The sequence below is a fragment of the Corvus moneduloides genome, chromosome 8 (assembly GCF_009650955.1).
Source record: "Corvus moneduloides isolate bCorMon1 chromosome 8, bCorMon1.pri, whole genome shotgun sequence".
NCBI classification, from domain to species: Eukaryota; Metazoa; Chordata; class Aves; order Passeriformes; family Corvidae; genus Corvus; species Corvus moneduloides.
This window is the reverse complement of record NC_045483.1, coordinates 21,728,341-21,753,586: the sequence shown is the minus strand read 5'-3', so window position 1 is coordinate 21,753,586 and position 25,246 is coordinate 21,728,341. Positions and strand designations below refer to the sequence as shown.

General features: G+C 37.3%; 1 protein-coding gene across 8 annotated transcripts in view; it reads right to left on the bottom strand.

Moving 5' to 3' along the window:
* Positions 1–25,246, bottom strand: part of KAT6B (lysine acetyltransferase 6B) — a 110,731-nt gene that overhangs the window by 51,975 nt on the left and 33,510 nt on the right. For all 8 annotated transcript variants that reach the window (XM_032115655.1, XM_032115654.1, XM_032115653.1 and 5 more), the window contains one exon: positions 5,248–5,356. In XM_032115655.1, coding sequence (XP_031971546.1) covers positions 5,248–5,356 — 109 coding nt within the window. The remainder of the gene's footprint in view (positions 1–5,247; positions 5,357–25,246) is intronic.

The following is a 25,246-nucleotide window of genomic DNA, read 5'->3' as shown; positions in this document are numbered from 1 at the left end:
ATTGGCATAAGAAAGACATACTGCAATAGGTTTAAAATTGAAGCGGTGGGTGAGGAGGGGGGCCTGGGAGTAGTTGAACTACCATCTCCCACAAAACACAAAATTTCCTTGGCAGGACCATCCTCTTTTCACAGTAGCCTTGAAGGCCTACGTGACTTTTCCAATTAACAGAAGATACCAGACAACTGAACACATCCAACACCTTAAGCAATACTGGCAGTGATTTTTTCATGTCTTCAACAACCTCAGAGTGTCCCCTTAATCCAGAAAGGATAAAAGCACTGCTAAATAGGAAGGGATAAACCTTCCCAGGGAAACACTTTTTTACAGCATTATACTTAGAGATTATCTATTAAGAACATCACAGAAGTTGTCAGAGAGATAAGAATCCCTGATGCCATGCTGCTGCACTTAGAGATGGCTGCAGTGATGTGGTCCGCATGAAAGGCGCTTTCTTCTCACTGTCAAGAGTTGGGATGAGTGCTTTCTTCTAGGTAATGCTGTAGTCACAGTGATTCAGACTTTCTCTATCGACTGTTTCTCAGTCCAGGACTGAGCTAAAACACCACAAACAAAAATACAGTCTAATCCATGAGCATTCGCTATGTTTGTCTTCTAGCGGACTGAGGCATGAATGGCAAAGACAACTGATAGAATGCAAAAGCCAATTGAATAAATGACAATTTCAGATTTTACTTCATTTTATTCTGTGTATTAAACCACTTCATTGTTAACCTTTGAAAGACAACTTGAATTGTGCATATTCTCAAAATAAAATGCAGAGATATAATCTATTAGTAAGGAGAAATCAATAATAAATTCAAAGAGTAGTTTCAGAAAGATATTGAAAAAGCATAACTCATTTGATTCTTAGCATACAGTTTAAGATATCCCAACATCCTTTGTGGTTAAAACTGAGTACGCACTTTCAAGAAAGTGACAAATATACTATAACTGCAGAGATTAGTTCAATGAGATACTGTTGCCCTCAATGAAACCCCCTAGAGATGCTGATATTAGTTATCAATATCTACATAAAGACTTATTTTATCAACTATGACTTAATAACTGTATTAACACGTTGAAGTGTAGTCATAAACCAATCACCTCCATGTAAATATATTTAATTCCAGTTACCTACCCTGCACAGAAGAGATTTATTTCAAGGAGCAAGCTGCAGTTAAAATTGTTGATTTTAATTTTGTTTTAAGTAAGTAACTGTGAAGTATAAACATAAGGAACATCCATTCACACTGGCTGGTAAACACTGATTGAACAAATTAAGTGTAACTGTGCTACTTTATATCTCTTATCTACCAATGGAACATTTCTCATTCAAGCAATTACACAGCTTAATACATTTCTTTAGGCGCCAGATTTTATTATCAGACAAAAACCTCAATAAAAAAATTCCACTGGTATTAAACACAAAGATTCTGCCTGCAATTCCAAATCCTTGAACCACGAGTAACTAGAAGCTGGAAGGGTGCAAATGGGAACCATCACTATGTATTTGCCATGTTCCTTCACTGTCTTTTCTAGGTATGCACTAGCAGAGACAGCCCAGAAATCTTTAGATTTCAAAATCCCATATAGTATTGTTCTTTAATAGCTGATAATACTTAAACTACTCATTTTAGACAAATTGACATAGTGCAAATGTAACAATAACATGTATAGGGTAATGCCTACCGGACATTAAGTGGTAACCAACAAGTTTCAATTTTAAAAGGAACTCTGTTTAACTACAGTCATAGCAGTTAGACAGATTTTGTAGTTTAACAGATTTCTGTAGTCAGTTGAAGTTACTGTGTCCTTCACTGATTTTACAGCTATTTTCTTTTAATTTGAGAGCTGAAGGAAAGCATGTTTTGGGCTTCCAAATTTGCAGTATTTCAGCTCTAACTAATCTAAACTGAAATTAAAAACATACTATCTTCTCCATATCCAGGAGCTGATAAATCTCCAAGTGGTTTTCAGCACTAGTTTGAAGTATTTAAACTGGTAATTTCTCCTGGTTTCACCACATGACTTTCTTTTAAAAGTCAGCAACATCAACATTTTAATGTATCAAACAAGTTTACCAGATTACTGGAAATTTAGACCTTTGAAAGCTGGAAAATTTCACCAGGAATATATATATAGGCCTACTTTAAAATGAAACACCTTAAAATTCATTGAACAGTTAAGATTTGTTATACACTGACATGGCAGAAATAGGTGAGATCAACAAGTCAAAAGTGAAAGTCTCATTCCTTTGTGACTGAAGGCAATTTCTGTAACCCACCCACTTTTGTGTATTCCTCACAAAGTTGAGCCTTGTTTATTCATTAAGGATTTGATGAAACAACTAGTCTTTTAAAAGAACAAGCATTAGATCAGTGACTACAATTAAACACAGTGCTAAATAAGTTATGCCAAGATCTCCCGTTATTTTTAACCTTAACACAAATGCTGGGAACTACTGTACAAGGTAATACAGAAAAAAAACCCTCTCAACTTGTGTTTGATAATCTTTTAGGTAGAAAGCATTATTATTATTTTGGGAGACTTCAACTATGAGCAGAGATGGTCAGTGCACCTATCTTGGGGATGTACCAGTTTTTTCTACCTGCAATTTCTTAGCAGTTCATTTTATTCAACTAGCCCAATATCCTTACACAGACAGCACTAATTAAGACAATTTCTATAGTCCATTATTACTAAAGCATACCCTAAATCTCACTTAGAAAGCTATCTCTGCCCAGTTATTTCCAAACATTTTCTGTTCTTCTTTCTCTTGACCTGAGTCCAATGTCTCTGTTGCCCTGCTCTCCAGCCTCCTCTACCCATCTTTGATCAGTAAGCCCTCTTGCCTCCTCAGGATAATACACAATTTGAGAGTACCCACAAGTGTTCTCCTTTTAGCTATTTTTCCCCCTTTAAAAAAGTATTTATTATAATTCTCCAGTCACTCAACTTTTTCCCTCCTCATTCTACAACTTCAAACCCTTATAAAAATCTGTCAGCAGCAGCCTTTAATTGCTTCTACACATCTTGTTTGTTTGGAAAAGTAGAAGTAGAGTTTGATTCCAGTTCTCAAGTGTATTGATTTTTTGAAATCAAGAGATAGGGAAAAAGCAGGAAAGAAAAAAAAAACCAACACAAAATCCAACCAAAACAAAGAGGAACTATGTCTGCTTCTGTAATGGGATTTGTTTTCTCACATCTGACATCCCTCATCTTACTTCTTGAGAAAATCCTCTGTGCCAACTGACATAGCAGCGCATTTCATTTCTACTACCCCAATACTTTATCCTCTCAAATACCACAAAAATGTGCAGTTGTCCAGCTCGTTTCTGCTTCAGAATGCAGAAACACTACCTGAAAAGACAAAAGCAACTTGACACAAAAAGTGAAAACAGACATGCCAGTAGTGGGCACTGCAATTTAATCTCTGATCAACTGAACAATTTGCTTGCTGTGCACAACATGCAATTTCTTTTCTATTTGTTAGACAGCAAGACCAGCTTTGAGATACACTGCAATGTGCAAAATTACAAATCCAATTACAATAAAACTCCACTTGAGTGAAGTTTTGTTATTTATAAATTGCACTGAAATTGGTTTTTATTTTAGTCAGGCATCAGTAGCTAAAGTTTAGCCATCCAGCAAACTGATTGGCAGTCTCAACATTTCATTCCTTATATCTAATACATCTGAGGAACTAATTAAAGATAATTTAGTCTTAATGAGGCAGAGAGAATATATCGGTGTTAATTCAAATAGAAGCTGATCCATGAAAGTCAAGACTTCCAGTTCTAAAGTGTCTTAAAACCCACCAGGGGATTATTACACAACAGAAGAGTAGCTGATATCTAAGCTCACCTGATTAATGTAAATTCTGTGCACCAGAGTCTAACCAAGCATAAACCCTATTAATTTTCCAAATATCAGAAAACAGATTTGAAAATAGAGGAAACCTATAAACCACTAAAGGAAGACAATTTAAAATTTATGGGGTTTGCTGTTGCATACCAGGTTAAAAAAGTAATTTTCTTGTTTCAGAGTGTAATACGTAGCTAAAATATACTAAAAAATACACTGGCTAAAATACAAAGTAACTATCAGGGTGACAGATTGAGAAGCAGACAATCAAAAACATATCCTGATTAACTGAAAACATGTTTTTATCCATACTGCTTTGTCTTTATTCAAGTACTTATGTATTTGTTCTGGGTACTGTCACAGCTACCTTCAGCATACCTACAAAATTATGATACTCATGGACTCCAGATTCACAGAATCACAGAATATCCGGAGCTGGAATGGACCCACGAGGATCATCGAGTCCAACTCCTGGGCCTGCACAGGGCATCCCCAAGAGTCACACCATGTGTCTGAGAGCATTGTCCAAATGCTTCTTGAGCTCTGTCAGGCTGGTGCTGTGACCACTCCCCTGGGGAGCTGTTCCAGTGCCCAACCACCCTCTGGGTGAAGAACCTTTTTCTAAACCTCTCCTGACACAAGTTCAGGCTGTTCCTTTGGGCTCCATCACCGGTCACCACAGAGAAGAGAAGCACCTGCATTAGGCACAGCCACAGAGTCTGCAAGAGCTGCTGCAACACATAGGAGCAAGGGACATGCAATCAGTAGCGTCATCATCTTGTGCCTGACAAGTAACAGGTTGCACAAATAATGTAGTATCTCACCTGAAACAGTATTCAAATTCCCTCTTGAGTAACAGAATAATTTTATTTAAAAATGAACTGGATACACAAGATATGCAGCAGCAAAGACTGCTACACAGTCTTTATTACTATGATTATTCCTCAGCTTCCGAAATGTTGCAAATCTGTGCAAGCAAAACTCTTGATCTTTGATGTCACAATGCAAAACTGGGTTTTCAGAGCCAACAGAGATCCCAAACAATAACTGAATTCTTGTATTGTACAAGTGTGGTTTCACCCTCTCAATTTACTCAGCAGATCTATACTTTGACATGAAGATGAATTCATGTCGAAGTATTCATGAATACCTCTCATTGGTAATTATCCTAATTATACAGATGACAAAATTCTAGTTTAAAAAAAACCAAACCAACAAACAAAACCAAGAAAAACAACAACCAACTCTTCCACCCCCCTGATTTCAGTTCTCGATCTACCTTTATTTAAAAAGAGGGTAAGGTTCACAAGTTCAAAATATTTTTTAAAAGACATATTAAAATATAAATATTTCTAGTATTTGTAAATTCAGCCAACTTACCACTGCTGCCACAATCTGCACAAGACAAGAGCTCTTCTGGTTTTTTTTCACGATTCGATTCTTTTGTTCCCAAGCAAAAGCTACATATTGGGATGGGATCAGCTCGTGGCTAGATTTAAAAACAAACAGACAGTTAGCTAACCAAAAAAAAACCCAACCAAAACTCATCAGCCTCCATGGCTTTTACCTGACATTTTGTTGTACTACATATTAATCGCCAAGGCAAACATCCACTTTGCTAGCTTTGTTACAAAGTTTTTATCTTAACATATTTCACAAACTTTAAATTGGCCCATAATGAGCACCCTACGTATTAATCCATGCAAACATCTCCAATACAAGACTAGTGTTAACAAAACAAGGAAAAATTAGAACCTGGGACACTACTGCACACACAGTTGCAACTCCAGAACACAATCGCTTGTTCTTCAAATGTAATAGTGCTCAAAGATCAAGATGTAAACTAGTCTTTATTACAGATTACGATAGTTCCTTTACACAAGAAAACAAACTTACCAAAAACTCTCAAATTCATGACATATTTTATTACTTGGAAATCTAATGCAACTCATACCTCCCTCTGAAACTACCATGTTAGGGTAAAAGCACTAGATTTAACAGATCAAGAGTTATCCATTCCAGTCTGATGAGTCCCAACAGCTTTGATACCCAACCATAATAAAAACCATGCAAATCTTCCAATGTCAGAGATTTAATATCTATTATATAGTTTCTGCATTACATTTTAGATCTTTAATGAAAATACTAACCTGCAACATCCAAAATATTAATGCATTAATGCCTACATGGAAGTGTCTGTAAATGGGTCTGTAATAAATAAAATGATATGCAACTGTTTCTCCCAAATGGGATACTCAAATAATGGAATACCTTCTCAGACTGGCTTCTAGCAGAGAGTATCACAATAACTGAGATTAAAATGGTATCTTTCGCAAATTCATAGTTTCCAGATTCAGGTAGGCAATGCTGTTAGCTTAATATATCACAGTAATCATTTATTGGCTTTACCTTCATTTTACATTTCCTCTTTATGCTACAATACTTTGAAAGCTGGCAGGCTATCTTCACTTGACCTATAAATCTGTATTCCATTACAGACCTGGGAAGTGGGGAATGCTTGTTTTTAAGGGTATTCTCGTGAAGGAATCAGTTTCATGGTGATGTGCCCTTATATCTCAGCACAATACAACACAGACATATCGAAACTACTTTTACGTTATTAAGCTTTATGATCATTTTAAGTCAAGCAGCATGAAGAATACTGACAGCAGGAAGGTAAGTTTGTCCTAGCCATAGAAGAGGAGCACACATATAAACATACTTTTATCTAAACATACCCTGAGGCACCATACTTTTTCTGAAAACTTAGTCCTCAGAAGGTCTGCTCACTGTTCAACTCTTCACAATCCAATTACTGAAATACTGACATATTTTTATACCCCAAAGAATATACATAAAAGATAAACAGAGCTGAAGACTGTTCATAAGGAGATGTGTGTTCTCTTCCATGATCTACAAAAGGGAACTGCTATTACTTTCTTGTAACTAATAGGAACAAGTCTTCTTGTAACTAACAGGAACAAGTCATCTGCAGTCTTTTGTCTCACTAAGGTCTCCATTATGGATTATATGGTTAGCTGAAATATGAAATTGCTACTTGGACATAAAGCTTGGACAGACAGCTTTCAGTAATGGTCATGGCTCAAAAAAAAAAGCACTATTGGTATTGTCAGTTTTAGCAGGATGACACTGAATGAGATCAGTAATTCTAAAGGTGGGAAGGGATATACAAATTACTTGCAGAATTTTTCACTTGTTAAAAACATTGTATATATAAATAAAATAAAAGTATTTAGTTACTATTCTTGCCAGTCAGCTACCATAATTCAACAGATCTTTCCCATCATTTTCCTTTTATCAGCTAAGCCACTGGAGTAAAATGGTATTTACAAAAAAACCAAAATACATAAACTATGCCAATAATCATCAGCAGAAAAAGGGTCCAGAGCTATTCAAACAGAATTTGCAGCATTGTCTGGACATTTCTTAACTGCTACTTAAAGTTTAATACAGATAATTTTAAAAGAAAGATTATTCTTTCAGTGGAATCCAGTAAAAATCTCCTCTTGGCAACCATACCATTCTCCTTCTCTTCGATATAACAGTGCTTTAGCCATTTCAAAAAGGCTTGCTCTGATAAATAATTTACAAAGCTTCACACATCATTCAAATCCAGGTCCACAATCTCATCTATCTTTCCAAGATATTTTTTTTTTGCTCTAGGAAAAGACATGGCCATTAGCCAACATTCATTTACTTCCCTATTTCAAACATGCCCCCCCCCCCCCCTTTTTTTTTACTGAAGGTAAAATAAAGGACAAAGGTTGTTGGCAGTTCAGGGCTACAAAGATTGATGTTCCCATACCAAAACTAATCACGAAGAGCTCGCAAACCCTATCACTTCATATACAAGTTTCCAGGAAACTTACAGGCTCCAGCATATACTTTGAAGACATTTACATTAATAACTGTATTACAAGGTCTGATCTCTCAACCAGTGAAACTTAAGAATACACACACACTCTTGTCAGCACAGTAAACAAGACATTGTTTCAATTTGCTTCAGCTTGCACAGGGGAAGCAAACCTGAATTCATACTGGCAGCATTAGTTCTGGCTCACAACTGTCTCAATTAGCAGAAACTGAGGGGGTTTGGGGTTAATTGGGAGTGGGTAGGGGGGGGCGCTGGTGGGTATTTTTAGCTGGTTCTTTTTTACAGTAGCAGAATGTAGTCCAAACAGCAATGCACTTCCTACCTTAATCAAAGAGAACTGTAAGAAAAATTAATCTCTTTTTCTAATCAGTAGTTTATCTTCTAAAATATAGCCATCACATATCATTATCTTTTGAAAAACAATGATTAGTCTTCAGGAAGGTTAATTCCATTCCATTTCTTACAGGAAGGAGTACAGGCAGTTATTCAACACTACAGATGAACCAGTAATATTTTTGTGTTAATATTTAATATTAACATTTGCATTACAAAAACTTTAGGAGTATGGTGTCTGCTCTCACACAAGGGAGGCCTGAATAACACTTACCCAGTAACATACTATTGCTTCAACACAACTAATAGGCTGAGAAGAATTGTTCATCCCTTTAATTTTGCGAACAAGGTAAATGACAACTTGCAAAACAGTTTAGTCTGCTAGGTTACTAGAAATTGAACATTCAAATTTAAAAGACTGCCTTGTGTAATAACTGTATTCCCAATTGCAGTAAGAGCAAATTTACAGAAAACTCATCCCTTATGCCAACATGCATTCAGAAATTGAAGCTTCACGAAGAGCAGTCAGGCAATTGGATTTAAAAAAAAAAAAAAAACATATATACACACACCATGGAACAATAACAGACCATCAACTCAGCACCTGTAAACAGGTTGGGTTTTTATTTTACTTTCCAAGCAGAAATTGAACCGTAGTTATTTAAGCATCACACATCCAACTGCCATAGTCAATCAATCCCTTAAAACATCATACATACAACCACTGCAGTCCATCAATCCTCTAAAGAGTGTCAAAACCACACACTGTATGACAATATGGTACCACCAAAACACATCACCAAAATCTAATTTCACAACATTTATCATTTTAAAATTACTCTAAACAATAATGGATTGTGATTATTCTAACACTTGAAACAGTTTTCACTAAAAATTATATGAATGTGTGTACACTAAATTTTGTTTATAGCTTCATTATTTCAGTCACTAAAGAACACAAGAAAAAAACCCACATTTAATAAAAGTTTGTGCTATGGATAAAGACTAAAAATAAAAAATATTGGTTTAGTGCCTTCAGTAAGTGTTTTGTAATTGATCCATCTGAAAAAAACCACCCCAAAGCCACCAAAAAATCCCAAAGCATTTTTACTATTTGACATAGTTCACATGTTGTGAAACATTAAGGACCCACTATCCTATATGCTCACAGTCTTTACATATTCTGCATTCTGACCGGTCCATGAAAAATAAAGAATCATAGAATGGTTTGGGTTAGAAAGGACAAAAATCTAATTCCAACTGCCCTGCCATAGGCAAAACCACCTTTCATATCATCACTACTTTAGAAATAACATAGTGCTAGCATTAGTTAAACTAGTGCAGTTTCAATGTTTAAGCAAAGACTTAGAAGTCATTTATGCAACTGGTAAATTATTTTGTTTACTTTCATGACTCACAGCTATCTATTCTGAGAAACTAACAAGCTTTGCCAAAATTTTGCACAAAATCAGTCCTTGGTAAAAATTCAGCTGGACTTCTGTTACCTTATGCCAGAATGTGTCTCAGAACTACGGCCCAAAATAACAATTTTTTTCCTATGTGTTTTCTGTGCTTGTAGAATTTATATGCTTATTTGATTGTATTTATAGTTACCATGAAATTCTTAAGGCATTTAGCATGTTTTAACATCCCACCACCAAAGTAGTCACATTAGGTCCTAAAAAGTTTTATTTTACTTTATTTTTGAGCATGCAAAGTTACCCAAAACTACAAATCCCACTCAGAGCAAAAGGATTCCTATTTGCATTGCTATAGCACTCTGAGGTTTTAAACAGATTGTCTGAAAACTGTTAGGCATTAGCTGTGTACACACAATTACGGTCTTAAGTGCTATCTCATTAAGTGTTATACAGACATTAAAAGAAATTAAAAGTTTTGCACACAGTCCCAAGAAACTTGACTAGTAAACCAAAAGCCTCAACTGTTCACATTTGCAACTGCCTGTCCATGCCTTTTCAGAACCACCTCAACATCATCTGACAACCTGCTGGAAAACACATCCTTATGAATGATACCTGAACATTAGATCTCTGTTATCCTACCAACAGGAACAGCACACATAAGTAATTACGGGGTTAACAGGATAGAGAGGCAAATTTTACTGAAAATGAAGCTGCCATAACCTTCAATACAGATCCACTGTCCTGGTCTCAGCCTATTTACAGCCTTAGGAAGGACAGAAGCAGCAAGCTGGCTTTCTCAGAATACCTACATTTTCACAAAGTACCTTCAAGGACTATCTGCACTCCTTTTTTTTCTTTTTTTCTTTTTTTTTTCTTTTTACCATGGTTTGAAAAAAAGAAGTCTTTGAACAAGAAATACTGCCAATAGCATCTCTAAATACTGGTTTTAAAAATATTAATATTGAAAAGTAAAAGCTTTATCAGCAACAGGTACTGATTTCTGTCTCAGCTACTGAAGCAGCTGCTCTTGGTCACAGGCAAGACAGTTCTGTGAGTACTTTCAGCCGCAATCCCGTTCCTGCATCCATTCTGTGTGTGTAAAAAACAGTTTACTTTCCACATCTGCGAAAAAAAATCATCATGTTTCAGGAACTAGTTACCATAAGTTAAACTAAACTCTGAATTTTTAAAACAACTTGGTAACTATCCAGTAGCTCCCATGTTAGACCTACAGGCCCACAAAGCATGGTAAACAGTACACACTAACTCAAATGATGGCAAACACATCCTGACAGGCAGAAGTGTGGAAACATTACACCTGCTACAAACCTTAATGTAGCAGCTACACACTCAAAGAGCGCAAAGCAAAAACCAGCACAAGGACAATTCCAAAAAGAGAGGACTGACCAGGGTATGAACTTCCTTTATTGCATCTTTAAATCAATTAACTGCATAAATGGTGTGTATTGAAGAAAAGCTACACTGAAACTTCTCCTCTTCCCCCCAAAGATTACCATCACTGCTAGAATGCAGGTTTGTGTGCCTTTTTTTTGGTATAAAACTCACTTCCTTACTACACAGTGGCTTTGTGGCTTTCTCTGCTCACATCTCCCTCCTGTACTTTGAAAGGTATGTCTCTATAGGCATTGTGATATACAAGGTAACCATCAGAGATACCCAGAATTATGCAAAGAGAGTAAATTAAAAACCCTTCATGTCCTCCTGGATTCACACACCCCAAAGCCATCTAACTGCAACAGTAATACTAGATTAGACTTAATTAGCTGCACATAAGCCAACCTGCATTCATGTTTTGTTTGTAGTTTATATCCACTGAAAATTTTAAAATTCCCTTTTCCATTGAAAAACCACCACCCAAAGCAAGCACAGAAGACATCTAGAGAAAAGTGCAAAGCAGCAGTTCAAAAATACAGCTAAGTCTCCCAGTCCTCTGGAGGCTCAGCTTTCATTTTCAACAGAATATAAAGCCTCTTCACTTACAGAAGGGAGGCTTTCCAACTATAGTCCAAATTCAATAGACACACAGGACTACTGAAGTCAATCTAAAAACAAGGCTTGCATAAGCATAGGCCCTGCTACTGTTTCTGTCAAGAAGCTCTGATACTTTACTTATTTAAATTGTATCCCTTCTGTGATCCTGTGTTAACTTTTATGTGCCAGGTATAACCCCAGCTGGCAACTAAGCTCCATACAGCTCATTACCCCCACATAGGGACGGGGAAGAGAACCAGAAGAGTAAAAACCCATGGGCTGAGATAAACACAGTTTAACAGCCAAAGCAAAAGCCACATACACAAGCAAAGCATACCAAGGAATTCATGCACCACTGCCCACGGGCAGGCAGGTGTTCAGCCATCGCCAGGAGAGCAGGGACCCTTCACATGGAATGGTTACTTGGGAAGACAAACACCATCGCCCAGTGTTGGTGTACCCCACTGCCTTCTTCTCACTTCCACTTTATACACTGAGCATAATGGTATGGAACATCCCTTTGGTCAGCTGGGATCAGCTGTCCTGCCTAGATAACCTCCAAGATTCTTGCACACCTCCAACCTCCTCACTGGTGGGGATGTGAGAGAAGCAGAAGATGCCTTGACTCCGTGTAAGCACTGCTCAGTAATAACCAACACTACCCCTACATTTCCAACACCATTTCTAGCACAAACCCAAAATATTATCCTACAATAGCTACTATAAGGAAAATAAAACTCCACCCTAGTCAATAGCAGCACACTGTGGTAGCACTACAGAAGAAAGCAAGCTTTTCCCTCGTGAATGGGAAGGAATTTGTTCTTTAATTTGTAGGTTTCCTGCTTTGGTCCTGCAACTGGGACCAAACAATTTAAAAATGTATTCACCTTTCCATTGTAATAGTAAGAGTGTTTTTAAATAATAAAAACTTCTGTAGCCAAGGCTATTAATATAACTGGGCTATGAAGAAGGAAATCCTCAAGTTCCCTCTTAGGCATTCTCCACTGGGAGATTAGAGCCCAGCTACAGAACCTGCCACTATCAGGTACTTTTGCGTATCAGGTTATCAATGGCTCAAGCTGAAAATACATCCAATATTACATCCAATATATACTGCAGTTTTCTATTTACATCTTCCTGTAATTCTGATGAGCATCACCTACATTTGCAAACATAACCTTGGGCCAAGCAGTCTTCAGACTTCCTGAAATTCTATCTTCAATGGTTTTGAAGTGAAAAGACCAAGGGAAAAAAGTTATTTTAACACTTTTCAGCTATGTTATTAATACCTGTTGGCAGTATAGTTCCTTCAGGAATACACATCTAAGTTGTCTCTATCAAATAGATGAAACTGAACAGGCCATGCAACACCGGTACTGCATGTAGGCAATTCCACATTTAACTACAATTGGGTTTGACCCCTTCTTTCACCTTCTGCAAGGTACCCTCAGGAAATAATTCAAAACACATTTCTAAGTTAGACTTTATATAAAGATAACTCAGTTCCATTTTCTTGACACCTAAGACACAGAAAACTTTTGTCTTCAGACTCATCTGAAATGGTATTCAATAACATTTAAATTTTAAGGGGCTCCACAATTTTTTAATTCCAAACTTCATCCTTTCCGCTCCCTTACTTGCCTACTTTGAGACCACCAACTGGCTAAAAATCTAAACATCTTAATATCCAGTTTCTGGCTAAAAGACTTCTTTTGTTTGTATGCTTGTGTTTGTTAAACTACACTCTTCAAAACAAAACAACCTCAAGCGCACCAACAACAGGCTTGCTTTTCTTCATTCCCTCTCCAAGTAGTCCATTGACTCTCACAGACCAAAGTGAAATCACTACTGCAAATCCAACCAAGCAGATTATCCATAAATTGTGTTACTCCTTACATACCTATCACTAGTCAAAGAATGCCACAACTTCCAAGTGACACTTTTTCATTTCATGTAGGTTAAATTTTTCTTTTCTAAAGTAATGAGTTTTTGCTCTTCCCAATTCCCTCAAAACTCAATTCTTTAAATCCATCTAGATGTCTTAAGAGCATCACACATTTGTTACTTGTCATGCACTCTTTACAATAAAAATGATGTCCTACAAGTCTCATCTTCAAATACACTACTAGGTATTCATTCAGAGGTAAAGTGCCTTATGTATCTAGCTTTCTACAATTCTTCTCATCCCTTGCTAATTTCCATAATGTCCTCTTTATCTCAGTTTGTTCATATGCTTAGGAGACTTCCAAACATAGCGTCCACTGGTTTTTGTCAAATGTATATACAGTTGTTCAAATGGGATTGCATTTTCCAACTCCAAATTTGATCTTTTACTGCACTGCAACTAGAATGAAGCAGGTGACACATGTAACCACAAGGTAAGCAGTGGTGCAATTCACAGCCCATGATCCCATGAGCATGTCAACTTTTACATTCTTTGGGAAAAGTTTTTTTTTTTAAGCAGATTAAATAAACTTCAGTATGAAAAGCACATGCTTCATTGCTATATTATGTTTACTCAGATGTTTGTATATATGCATATTTTTATCCATAACTTATTACCAAAGTCATCCTACATAAATGCGTATAATGTTTGCAGCATGGCACAGGATAATTATTAGTTGTCTTGATGCTAATTGCTCAGGGAAAATGTTTAATTGCATATTAAATTGATCATATGCATATTTTATCTAGTTTACTCTTTGGGGCAAATTTACTGTCAGCACAATCTAGATTTGAATAGCAGTATACTAAATACAGAAGCAGGGCTTTTTGAAACTGGGCTAGTGTTTGAAATGCAATTCTAAATAAAACAAGCAGGGCCCTGTTCTACTCCAAGATGAAGTAGGTGAATTTCCGCAGAAAGTCAAGCCACATCCTGCCTAGTTGCCTCATGTAGGGTAAAATATAAAGCAAGGGAAAAATATTAGGACCAAAGCAAAATTATTATGGCCACAAATTCCAGAACCTGATATGGGATTACAAGACAACTATTTCTTTGGATTTCTTCCACTGATATGATTAGGAAATAGAAGCTTTAAATAGAGAGCACTTACATTTTGTTTTTGTTGTGTACATTTTGGGTTTTGTTTAAAAAAGTATTTAGTGTTAACTCATGCATATAACTTGACATCCTTTCTGCTCAATTATTTCAAGAGCAAATGCAGTATAAATTATATCACTGTAAATAACACAGCCACTTCTCTTACCAAGGCCCAAGTAGTAGAAAAATGACTTGGCTAAGCTCAAATTCCTACAGGCAACAAGTGGCAGCAGCTTGGCCATTGACCTTTTATTTTTAGTCACTGGTAGTAAAAAACACCAGCACTAAGATACTTCTCTGTCAGGTGAGCTACAGAGTAATACAAGTAATGAAAATCTACTTATTTATCTATCTATTAATTTAAAAATGAAGTAATTCCTGGTCTCCTTCCTGAAGCAAGAGAATGCTGGACAAACAGCTGATTAAATGCTAACAGCTCCATTTTTTTTCCCCTGACAGGAACTGAACTTTATTCTTGAGAAGAAAAGCAGTTTATTCAACAGCCAAGATACTGAAATCACTCGCAGGCATTTACCTTTACAAGCCATTGCTCAAGACACAAAGCCACTGAAAATCTGCCAGCTCAGTAAAGTACATACAGTGCATTTTATACAAGACTTGGGAGAGTAGCAGTTTTTTGCTTGATCGTGTTCTGAAATCCATGGCAGAGAATAATAAAGGTGAATAGGCACAGTAGCCCTATACCCCAAGGAGTTACCCCAGAGGCTGGCACTTCCAACAAATGAAACAGATTGCTTTGTCAGTCTCTGCTTCTTTGTATGTATACATCATGTTCAATAGTGACACACTGTCAAGAAATTATAATGCCCCAAATCAAAAAGCAATTTCATAATTAAAAACCCAGATCACTGTAGGTCATTTTACAAATAAAGTAAAATAATCTCCCTTAGAATATAATAAAGCACTGCCAGCTAGCCATGTGATGTAAACCAGAGCTCGAACAGCTCAGAACAAAGCCAGTAAACATTTCACAGAAGACCAGTTTTTCTTAGAAAGGCTTTCAAGTAGGCCTTTTATATAAAATTAAATGAAAGTCTCTTGAAGGAAAGAGGCTTAAAATTTGCCTTAAGTATTACATTTAAGCTGGGGGACCAGGGGAGAAAAGGGGAATAAAAAAAAAAATTATTGCAGCAACTTCTATTGCGTGGCTTTTAGAAACAAATCCAGTGAGGCTCTCAAGCATTGGTCTCAATTTATTTTCCACACTATTTCCAAGTATTAAAGTCTATGAAGCTCATGAGGCCATTCTCTGTCCTACCAATGATATTAAATTGCCATGCTACTCAAGGAAAACATATGAATTCTAGCATCAGCATTTGTGCAAAAGGACACAAAAAAGGACAGGAGAAGGGTCATAATAAAGTTCATTAAGTCAATAGCTTGTTTACTGTAATTTTGTGAGGGATTTTTCAACAGGGCTTCAAAGGTAGTTATGCTCTGCTTCAAAAGCAGCAACTGTACTGCTGATAGCCAACAGAAGGTGATAAGCAACTGCAACAAAAAGGTAAAACCAAAGGAAAGAGTGAATTAAGAAATCATCACTTAGCAAATCCATCTAACAGCACTCTTGGACCATACCCAAGTCTGAAATTGAAGTCTTCTAGAATCAACTCCTTTCAGCTCTGACAGGAAGCAGTCCCTGTTTGCTTCCATCCAGTAAAAGAGCTAACCAGTGAAATAACCTGTACCTACAGCATCACCCACAGTTAAGGGCCCTGGCCATTAAAATAAAACTCTCACTAGTAATACTCAAACTACATTTTTTTGTGCAGTGGAACTGCAAAAACACTTTTTGATCTAATTCCATATGAGTGCGGAACATGGTTGGCACAAGACACAGTGATAAACTCATTAAAACATACAGCAGGAATCCATGACAAAATTTTCGGTGCAAAGATTTCCCCCTTGCCTCTTCCTTTGCATACAGGAGAAAATACTGTATCTCAATGGAAATGGCAAAGCAGCGTGACCAGAGCTACCCTGTATACATCACTGAAAAGTCTTTAGGACTGGATTAGCCTGTAAGACCAAGACAAGTAAACAACTCACTTTCATGTTTCACTTTTTCACTTCGTGCATGCGCTATTCAGCTGTTTTAGCAACAACAGATAAATACAACAAAAATCTGATCCTTGCAATGAAGCCTGCAATTCCAATCCCTACAGACTACATATTTCAGGCTCCCATATAGGCTAGTATGAGAAAAGTACCTCCCCCTAACCAGTCTGAAGTACCAAGTAGATAGTGGATCCTGAGACACGACCAGAAGATTGACTATACCACTGTTTCTTAACAGTTTGAATGAAATTATTATTTACAAATCTTGTCTGTTGGTGCCTTAACTTTCCAGTATCTAAAAGACTTACAACTAAGCATTTACACCATAAGAATGCCATCAACATAGTGAAAACAAAAAATTACATATGGTGTTTTTTAACTGCAAAACTAGCTTAAATGAGTATTTACATTTAGGATGGGCACAGTGTCTCCTTGAAATTTGCAAAAAGCAAGGATTTGTGAAAAAGCACTTCAGTGATGCAAATCAGAAGTTTCAAAGAGGGCAGAAAAAGTTTTGAAAACTACTTGTCTAAAACATGACCACTTCAGTAACAGGCTATTAAGACCTCTCTATAGCCCAACCCACAGAAGAGGCCTTTTCTCTCTCTACTTAGATGCTTACAATAAAATGTGGAGGTCTTCATTACTAGCAAGAAGTCTTAATAAACAAGTCAACATCTGAAAGGTTCAACATCCATACCTTTGAATTTTCAGATTATAACCTAACTCCACTGGGATACCTTTTTTGTTGTTGTTTTTTTGGGGGGTTTTTGGTTGGTTTGGTGGGGTTTTTTGTTTTTGTGGAGGGGAAGCAAAGAAAAAGCCCTGCAGCATAAATAATAGAGAAAGTTCCCTCCAGACTTCAAATTCTGTTTGAGATCCTGACTCCACAGCCGTGAGAGCGCTGCCATTCACATCCATACAGTTCAGAAATAACATAGCACTACCCCGTTTTTTAACTCCTGGCAAATTTTTGTTTGAATATTCCATTTAAAGGGGGCTCAGCTTTAAGCAAACAACTATAAATTATACAATTTGGGAAAAAAGGAATACCTGCAGCCCAAGCTCGTTTCCTTAAAAAAAACTGAGGTTCACATTAAGTGACCAATAAAAAAGACATGCTTTTCATGTTCCAAATGTAAACAGGTAATGTATAGAATAGTTAATACAAAGCACTCCGAAGTTACTTGATCTGACCAGAGTGCCTTCTATCCCTGCCAAATAAATAAAAAATATGATCTACTTATTCCACATACACCAAAATAGTTTCATGATAGGCTAATTAATCATGAACATAACTTTTCAGACATTACATAATTTCACAGACTTGCTTGTAGCTCCTGCCAAAGAAAACAACAGTTTGAATGAGAAATAAATCTACACTTGAAGAGAGATGACAGTGACAAAACATGACGATAGTAGGAAAAAGAGGGGGGAAAAGAAGGGGAAAGTATTAATATCACACAACCCCCCCCTTACAACTTTACTACTCAAAACATAGCAAAGCTTAAAAGCCAAAATACATGAATCAAGCAACTGAAACTAACTTCTCACTCTAATCTTTCTTACCTCTTTAAAATTGCAGGCTATTTCTGGAAATTTGTTTGATAGAACTTGAGAAACAAACCTAAATCACACAACTTATTCTGTGGCACTTATCTGGGACCAGGAATATCCTTGTAATTGCTGTGGGTTTATTTCTTGTTTGGGACACATCTAGTAGCACCCAGACCAAGCATGGATCACTATTATATTTCAAAACAGTCTCAGATCTACTTTTTCAACCTGCCAATAAACTAATATTCAATTAATTCAAATTATACATTAAAGTCAGATATAAAGAAAGGCAAAAATCAATTTTTCTTGGTAATGTACTTTTAATCCCCCTTGTAGGCCCCTCTGATAAAAAATTCAAGCCCCAAATGGCCAAGACACTTTAACTGATACCGTAAGACTATGCAGGCAGACAGAAGTGTTGATTTAGGAAGCCAGGGATTTCTACTGCTATGAAAAAAGGCTCTCAAAAAGTCCCTGAAAATCCTGTATCACTAACAGCCCACACAATCTGCAGATTTATATTCCTTTTAATTGTATCATTGCAATTCAATGATTTAGTATTCATATGAGAACAGTTATAAGTTTGACAGTTATTCACTGAAGTAAAGTTTATTGTTCAAAGAGTGCTGGAAAAGACTGATGAGAACTAATAGCTTGGTTACATATCATGCCCCTTGCCAGCTAAAAATAAGGTGAAGAACATCTCTATATCAGAAAGTCGCCAGGAGAGAAAACAGCAGCTGTAAGCAAAAGCTGCTGTTACTATTGTGATTCTGTGAGTGTTTCCTAACATCATCTCTCCCCCAGAAGCTCGGGAGAAAGAATTTGCACTGTAACATCCCCAAAACATCAACTTTAATTATGAGATCTTTCACGTACTGACACCATTCTCCTTCACAATAACTACAGATAATATCCACAGGTACAGAATGAAGTAAAGTATTTCTTACTTTTTTCGCATCTTACCTTCTTCAGGAGGAAGGACATTACAAGAGTATTTTTCTACATTTTAAGACTTCTGTTTCCTGGGAGAAACTGATGTTCCTCTGCCCATAATCATAGTTAATCATGCAGTACAGTCACTACTCCAGCACTGCTTTCTAGGAAAAAATCAACACTTTCACTAAGACATCTTCCCTACTCATAAGAATTTGCAGAATCATCGAGTGTTTTGGGTTGGAAGAGACCTTAAAGATCATCTAGTTCCAAGCCCCTGCCACCAGGGCATGGTGGTGGAGGGTGTGTGTGTGTTTCACTAGACCACCGTGCTCAAAGCCCCATCCAACCTGGTCTTGAAAACTCACAGGGATGGGATATCCCCAACTCTGGGCAATCCGTTACAATTCTTCACCACCTTTACTGTAAAGAATTTATTACTAATATCTAATCTAAACCTTACTTTAACCATTTCAATTGAACCTGCTCTTAAACCTTTTCATTCAAAGTCATTACCCCTTGTCCTATCACTACACACCTTTGTAAAAAGGCCCTCACCAGCCTTCCTACAGGCCCTTTCAGATACTGGAAGGTGCTATACATTCTCCCCGGAACCTTCTCTTCTGCAAATGCAACAAGCCCAACTCTCTCATCCTGTCTTCATAGGACAGATGCTCCAGCCTGCTGAGCATCTTCATGGTCTGCTGACTAGCATCCTCTAGGGGATCTGCACTGTTTGGAGGAGAAAGGTGGAATGAAAGTATAATGGAATACTGAAGTCATCAGCTGAGAGAAAAGGTATTCCCCATATAAACCTACACACACTCCTGGAAACCAATATCACTTAAGATGAATGACTTTTCCCCAGAACACCTATGGTGAATCTTCTCTAGGCACACCATAAAAGGAGATAAATTCCGTGTAAAAACATAAATTGATGTCAAGTCAGACAACAGAGAAACACAGCAAATCAATATCAGAGTCCTGAACACTGCCAAGGGTGGAGGTTCAATAATCTCTGGGCAGCCTCTTGATTTTCTCAAGAATAAATCCTTCTATCAACCATCACAAGCACATTCTCTAAAAGCTTAAAATCTCTGAAGCCAAACGGAAGCAAAAGTCACAACCTACCAGCAGACAAATCACAATGATACCACCTGATAGAGTTGTATAAGATGTCAGAGCCATGTTGCAACTTCAGTGTATATAGGGGCATAAATTTATTACTGCACTAGTTAATCCCACGTTCTCTCACTTGAAATTTATTTCCACTGCAATTCTGAACAATGTACTGGGGCATTTTTACAGCTTTTGTAAGTCACGTTTAATTGAAAACATCTACATTAAGCTACAAACAGCTGCTAGAATAATAATTCAACGAAGAGCTTCAGTTTGTGTTTTGGATCTGTAATTTGCCTCCTTTCCCACTGTCTTTGGATAGCTGATTAAAGCATCGCTGTTTAGAAAAAAACTCAAAAGTTAAGGACCGTTCTTTGCTCTTCCCACAATACTTAAACACCCCAGAAGAGAGCCCAGCACTTAGGAGCTCTGACCTTATCCCTTGGAACTGAAGCTGAATATGTAGCTGGCCTTCAGCTCTGCACAGAGTGTTATTGTGTCATGATCAGCATAGACATGTACCCCCAAATGATATGAGGAAAAAAAGGAGAGAAGCCTACAGCACACTCTTCATCGAACGGTGTCAGCTCAGGGAAGGTAACATAACAAATTAATATTAATTCATTCTCAGCAGTGGTTACACCAAGAACTTTTCACCCTAAAGACTAAGTTTACAGAGACATGGAACCTTCTTCCTGCCCCAAACTTCCAAGTACACTGGAGACAAAAGTGAGAGGACTGTGCAGTAACTGTTGAAATGAAGAGTTTCTGGGACACTTGGAATATAAAGCAATTTGTAAGTGATTCCACGCTCTAATTTAGCAGAGTTAATCAACATGCACTCATCTATACTTGATCTGCTCAGGGATTAAAGCAAGCATAATTTCTCTGAAAGAACTTCACTATTTGCCCTAGACATCATGTTAGGATTCTAAAGTAATTCTAAAGCAATTCTACTCTTAAGACAACACACCCACCAACTGACACACTATTCACAGTTTTAGACTATACCATCTTGTTTTACCTCAAAAAAATGTAACAACTTTTTAAACTGACCCTTCCACTCATTCAGCTTTATCAGGAAGAATTTAGGGAGATGCCTTCATATTACTTCAGTTTGAAAAGTGATCATCTAGCAACCAAACCCATTAACTGCCTCATAATGCCTATCAGGTATGCATGAAAACTGTACAGACTGTGTAGCACAAAGAAAAACTGATAAAAATATTTGGTCATATGATTGAGGGTCAGAGAGGACACCAGAAATACCAAATTTCTATTCTGACCACAAGAGAAAAAAAGAGAATTTTCCAGTGTCCTGAAAATACGGTCCCAGGCCCGAAAACCATCCAGCATTTGTCTCCTACATGACAAAACTCTGCATACCTCGTTTATGTGGACGAAAGGACTCAAGTTGAGCTTCTGCTACTTGAACAAGTGAAGTAACTAATGCTAGAAAGAGCATTTCTGCATATCAATAAATGTGTGCAATAGTCTTAAGTCCAATAAACATGTTTTTGGAAACACATTTGGCCTTGAAGCTATCTTTTTAAAATAGCATGCAGCTCTAATGTACACCTCCCCGCTGCATGAAAGGACCTTCTCAAAAATCTGGATTATAAAAAAGGGTTTGTCTATACACTCACATTATGATGTATGTGTAATTTATGTTGAAAGTTAAGTGCATCTCTATTTCGTCCTAAATACTCCACCCATCTCCCCTCTTGGAAGGAAAACCATAAGAAAGAGTTTAAAGAACTGAAGCATTTTGCATAGTTTTTTGCCTTCTGAACAGTTTTTAACATTAATTCCCAGCTCTTCAGTTGCAGCTCTGCAAAAGGAGCAGCATAGCAGAGCTGCAAACACTCACTACTGCCATCTAAGCACAATCTAACCACAAATCAAAAGTTACAATACTTAATGATGCTAGAAATAAAGCAAATAAACCGAATCAACTGTGGATGTCCAGGCTTAACTTATACAATTGATCTAATGTAATGGTCCCCTAAATTCCCCAACTACATACAACAAATTGTGTTAAAGCAACAAAATATACAACACGGGCAAGAGAACAGATTTATATCCAGATTAGCATGGAGGTAGGAGAAAGGGAAAATGTGTATTTCACACAGGTGCATACACTTGAAATCTGCATGTAAGGCAAAGGAGGTAACTGATGCAACCAGGCTCTTTTGCAATATCATCATGATTTCAATACTGAGGACAACTACAGCCAAGCACTTAAATTGATTTGCCACCTCTAGTTTCTCAATTAAGTACATAATCATCTGATCACAAGAAGTATATAAAGCAAGACTGAAGGGTAAACATAAGACATGATTATTCATGTTTTAGTAGTAAATTCAAGGGTAGTGGTGGGGGGGGGGCAGGGGGAGTTGCCCTGTCAACACCTCCTGAAAGACTACTAGATCTCATAGTTAAGATAAAAGAGCAGTGGAGAAACACACCAAGAGGAAACAACGAAATAATGTTTTGTAGAACAGGAATAACACTGAAACCACTTTTGCCTCCATAAGCTTAGTATCATCTCTAATTAATGTGACCTGCCCAAAGTAAGTTATAACGCTGAAAATCCAAGACTGCAATGTTCTTGTAGGGCAGAGTTTGGACGTGTCATATCCTGAAGCAATCCCTATTCCCAAATCAACAACAACAGTCTACAGAGAAGGAGAATGAATTCTGGCATTTCTTCAAGGCTGACATGCAGACTGCTCTGCCCATATGATTTCTTAAACTAAGTTATAGTTGCTGCATGTATCTGAAGAAGGCTCTGTGAACCACACCAAACAAAGAAACGGAGATCTCCACACAGGATCTTTGCATGACATCTTCCTCAAAGTATGTGCCATCGTATCTTTACAGAGTAAAAAATAAGTACACAGTGCAAGAATAACAGGGCACCCCTTAACTCTGCTCCCTAGTACCCCAACCCTAAAAGCTGGTGAAACGTAGTAGTAACAAGGATTCAAGAGCACACTGTTGCAAACACAACCTTCTGAGATGCTGTCACCCCTCAAATCTAAGTCATGTTGGATCCCAGGTTGAGCAGGCACCAAAACTCTCATAGCCAGGAACACAGAGGTGCTGCCATTCTCCACTACTGATGCCAAAACATTGGCTAAGCAATACACAATGGCATTTATAATAATGACTGGGGAAGAGGACCCTCCCATCCTATATTCAAGATGCCTTTCTCATTCTTAAGGGAGCTGTATAAGAAGAACCCACATCAAAGCAAAACATTTGAGTGCAAAAGTCAAAGCAGACTCAAATTCCAGAAAACATTAATGCCTGCAGTGCCATCTCATTCATCCACGATAGCCTGATAATCTGAGAATTAGGAGACCAAGTGTTAGGAGATCTAGCTCAAAGCTAATATTCCACCCCACAATCACTGAAGAATCTTCATTTCAGGAAGAAAAAAGGAAGAAATAAGTTAGCTTTCCAAAGAAAAACCAACACAACACAGATAGCTTTAGATGTAATAGGAGGATAAGATGAACTGACTTTGGCTCCAAAACATAAGCATGTTATTTCAGAGCAGCTCAGTGCCAAACATAACCACTAATCAGACACCAAAACACTGCAAGAGCAATGCCCCAACCCTCCACCAGTGAAAACATCAGCATTACTTCCAGTGCCCAGACTAGAGAGCAGTAGCAAACAGGGATTTGGGAAATTAGAGAGAGGAGACATATGTCATTTTACAGCTGTTTACATCTGTTGTGCAGAAAGATCTGGTTCATATTTATTAGCTGCATTTAATTTAGTGTCGATCTAAATAATAAAACATCTATTTTTTTCAAGTGTCATTAGCCTATTATTAGTTACACAAGAAAACCAGTATTGGATTCCCCCCATGCCACCTCCCCCCAGCAATATTCCACTTGATACTCATTCATCTCCAGGATTATCATATAACTACCAGTTTAAAGCTGGATCAATGTTTTTTCACTTCACTGAACAATCTAATCAATAGCAACAAGGACATTCTGCTGTCAAAAGCAAGCTGCTGCTCGTGCTGCTAGTCCCCCCTGGGCTTGGTGTTAGAGAACTATGTTAGATAGATCCTAGCATGCAGCACTCAATGTGACACTGATCACTCTGTAGGCACAGAGCAAGGTATTGATACCAAGTTTACAGCTAAATCAACACAGCTAATTGCTGGCACCTTCAGAAAAAGCTGTAGTCATGACAAACAGGTTGTAAAACTATTTGCACCTCCTACTGAGGAAACTAACCTAGTCTGATTTCTGGTTTAATTACCTATGTATGTATTGATTTTTTAGGAAGGCAAATTAAATGGAGAAGCTTGCAACAAAATAATTCAAAGGCAGTTCTCCAATCCGTACTACATATGTAAATTTAAAAAATTTTCATCCCAACCACAGGAAAGCATACCACTCTTATTACAAGTCTACAGCTTCTAGAGAGCCTGCAAATCAAAAATATCACTGCACACTTTCCAGGCAAGAATAATGTGTTGTACTTATATTACATGAGATCTAAGAGGATGGGGGGCAGTTATATATACAAGAGATTCCAGCTTAATCTCTTACAAATACATGCCCAAAAGTGCATCCAAAGCAACACCCACTCACTGGGCTATTTTGTTCAGTCTGTCTGTAGCAACAACAACCACCACCAAAGAAACCCCACACAAAAATAAAAGGGCTTAAATTTGACTCCATGATCATCTTATTAAATAAAATCAAGCAATTCCTAGCTGCATTGCATCTTTCATTAATGTACACAAACAGAAAAAATGTGGGGTTTGAAACCAGTGTTCTGTAATGGGAACAAGATGGGAGAGAAGAGGTCAGAAAGGCCAGAAACACCACACTAAAGAAATGAAAACATTGTTCCTCATTACATCTGCCTATCTTAGCAGGCTAATTGCACAGAACATGTAGATCCTGCGTTGAAACAAGACGGTGAAATCCACTTCTATTGCTATAAAAGCAGAAAAACAACACAGAT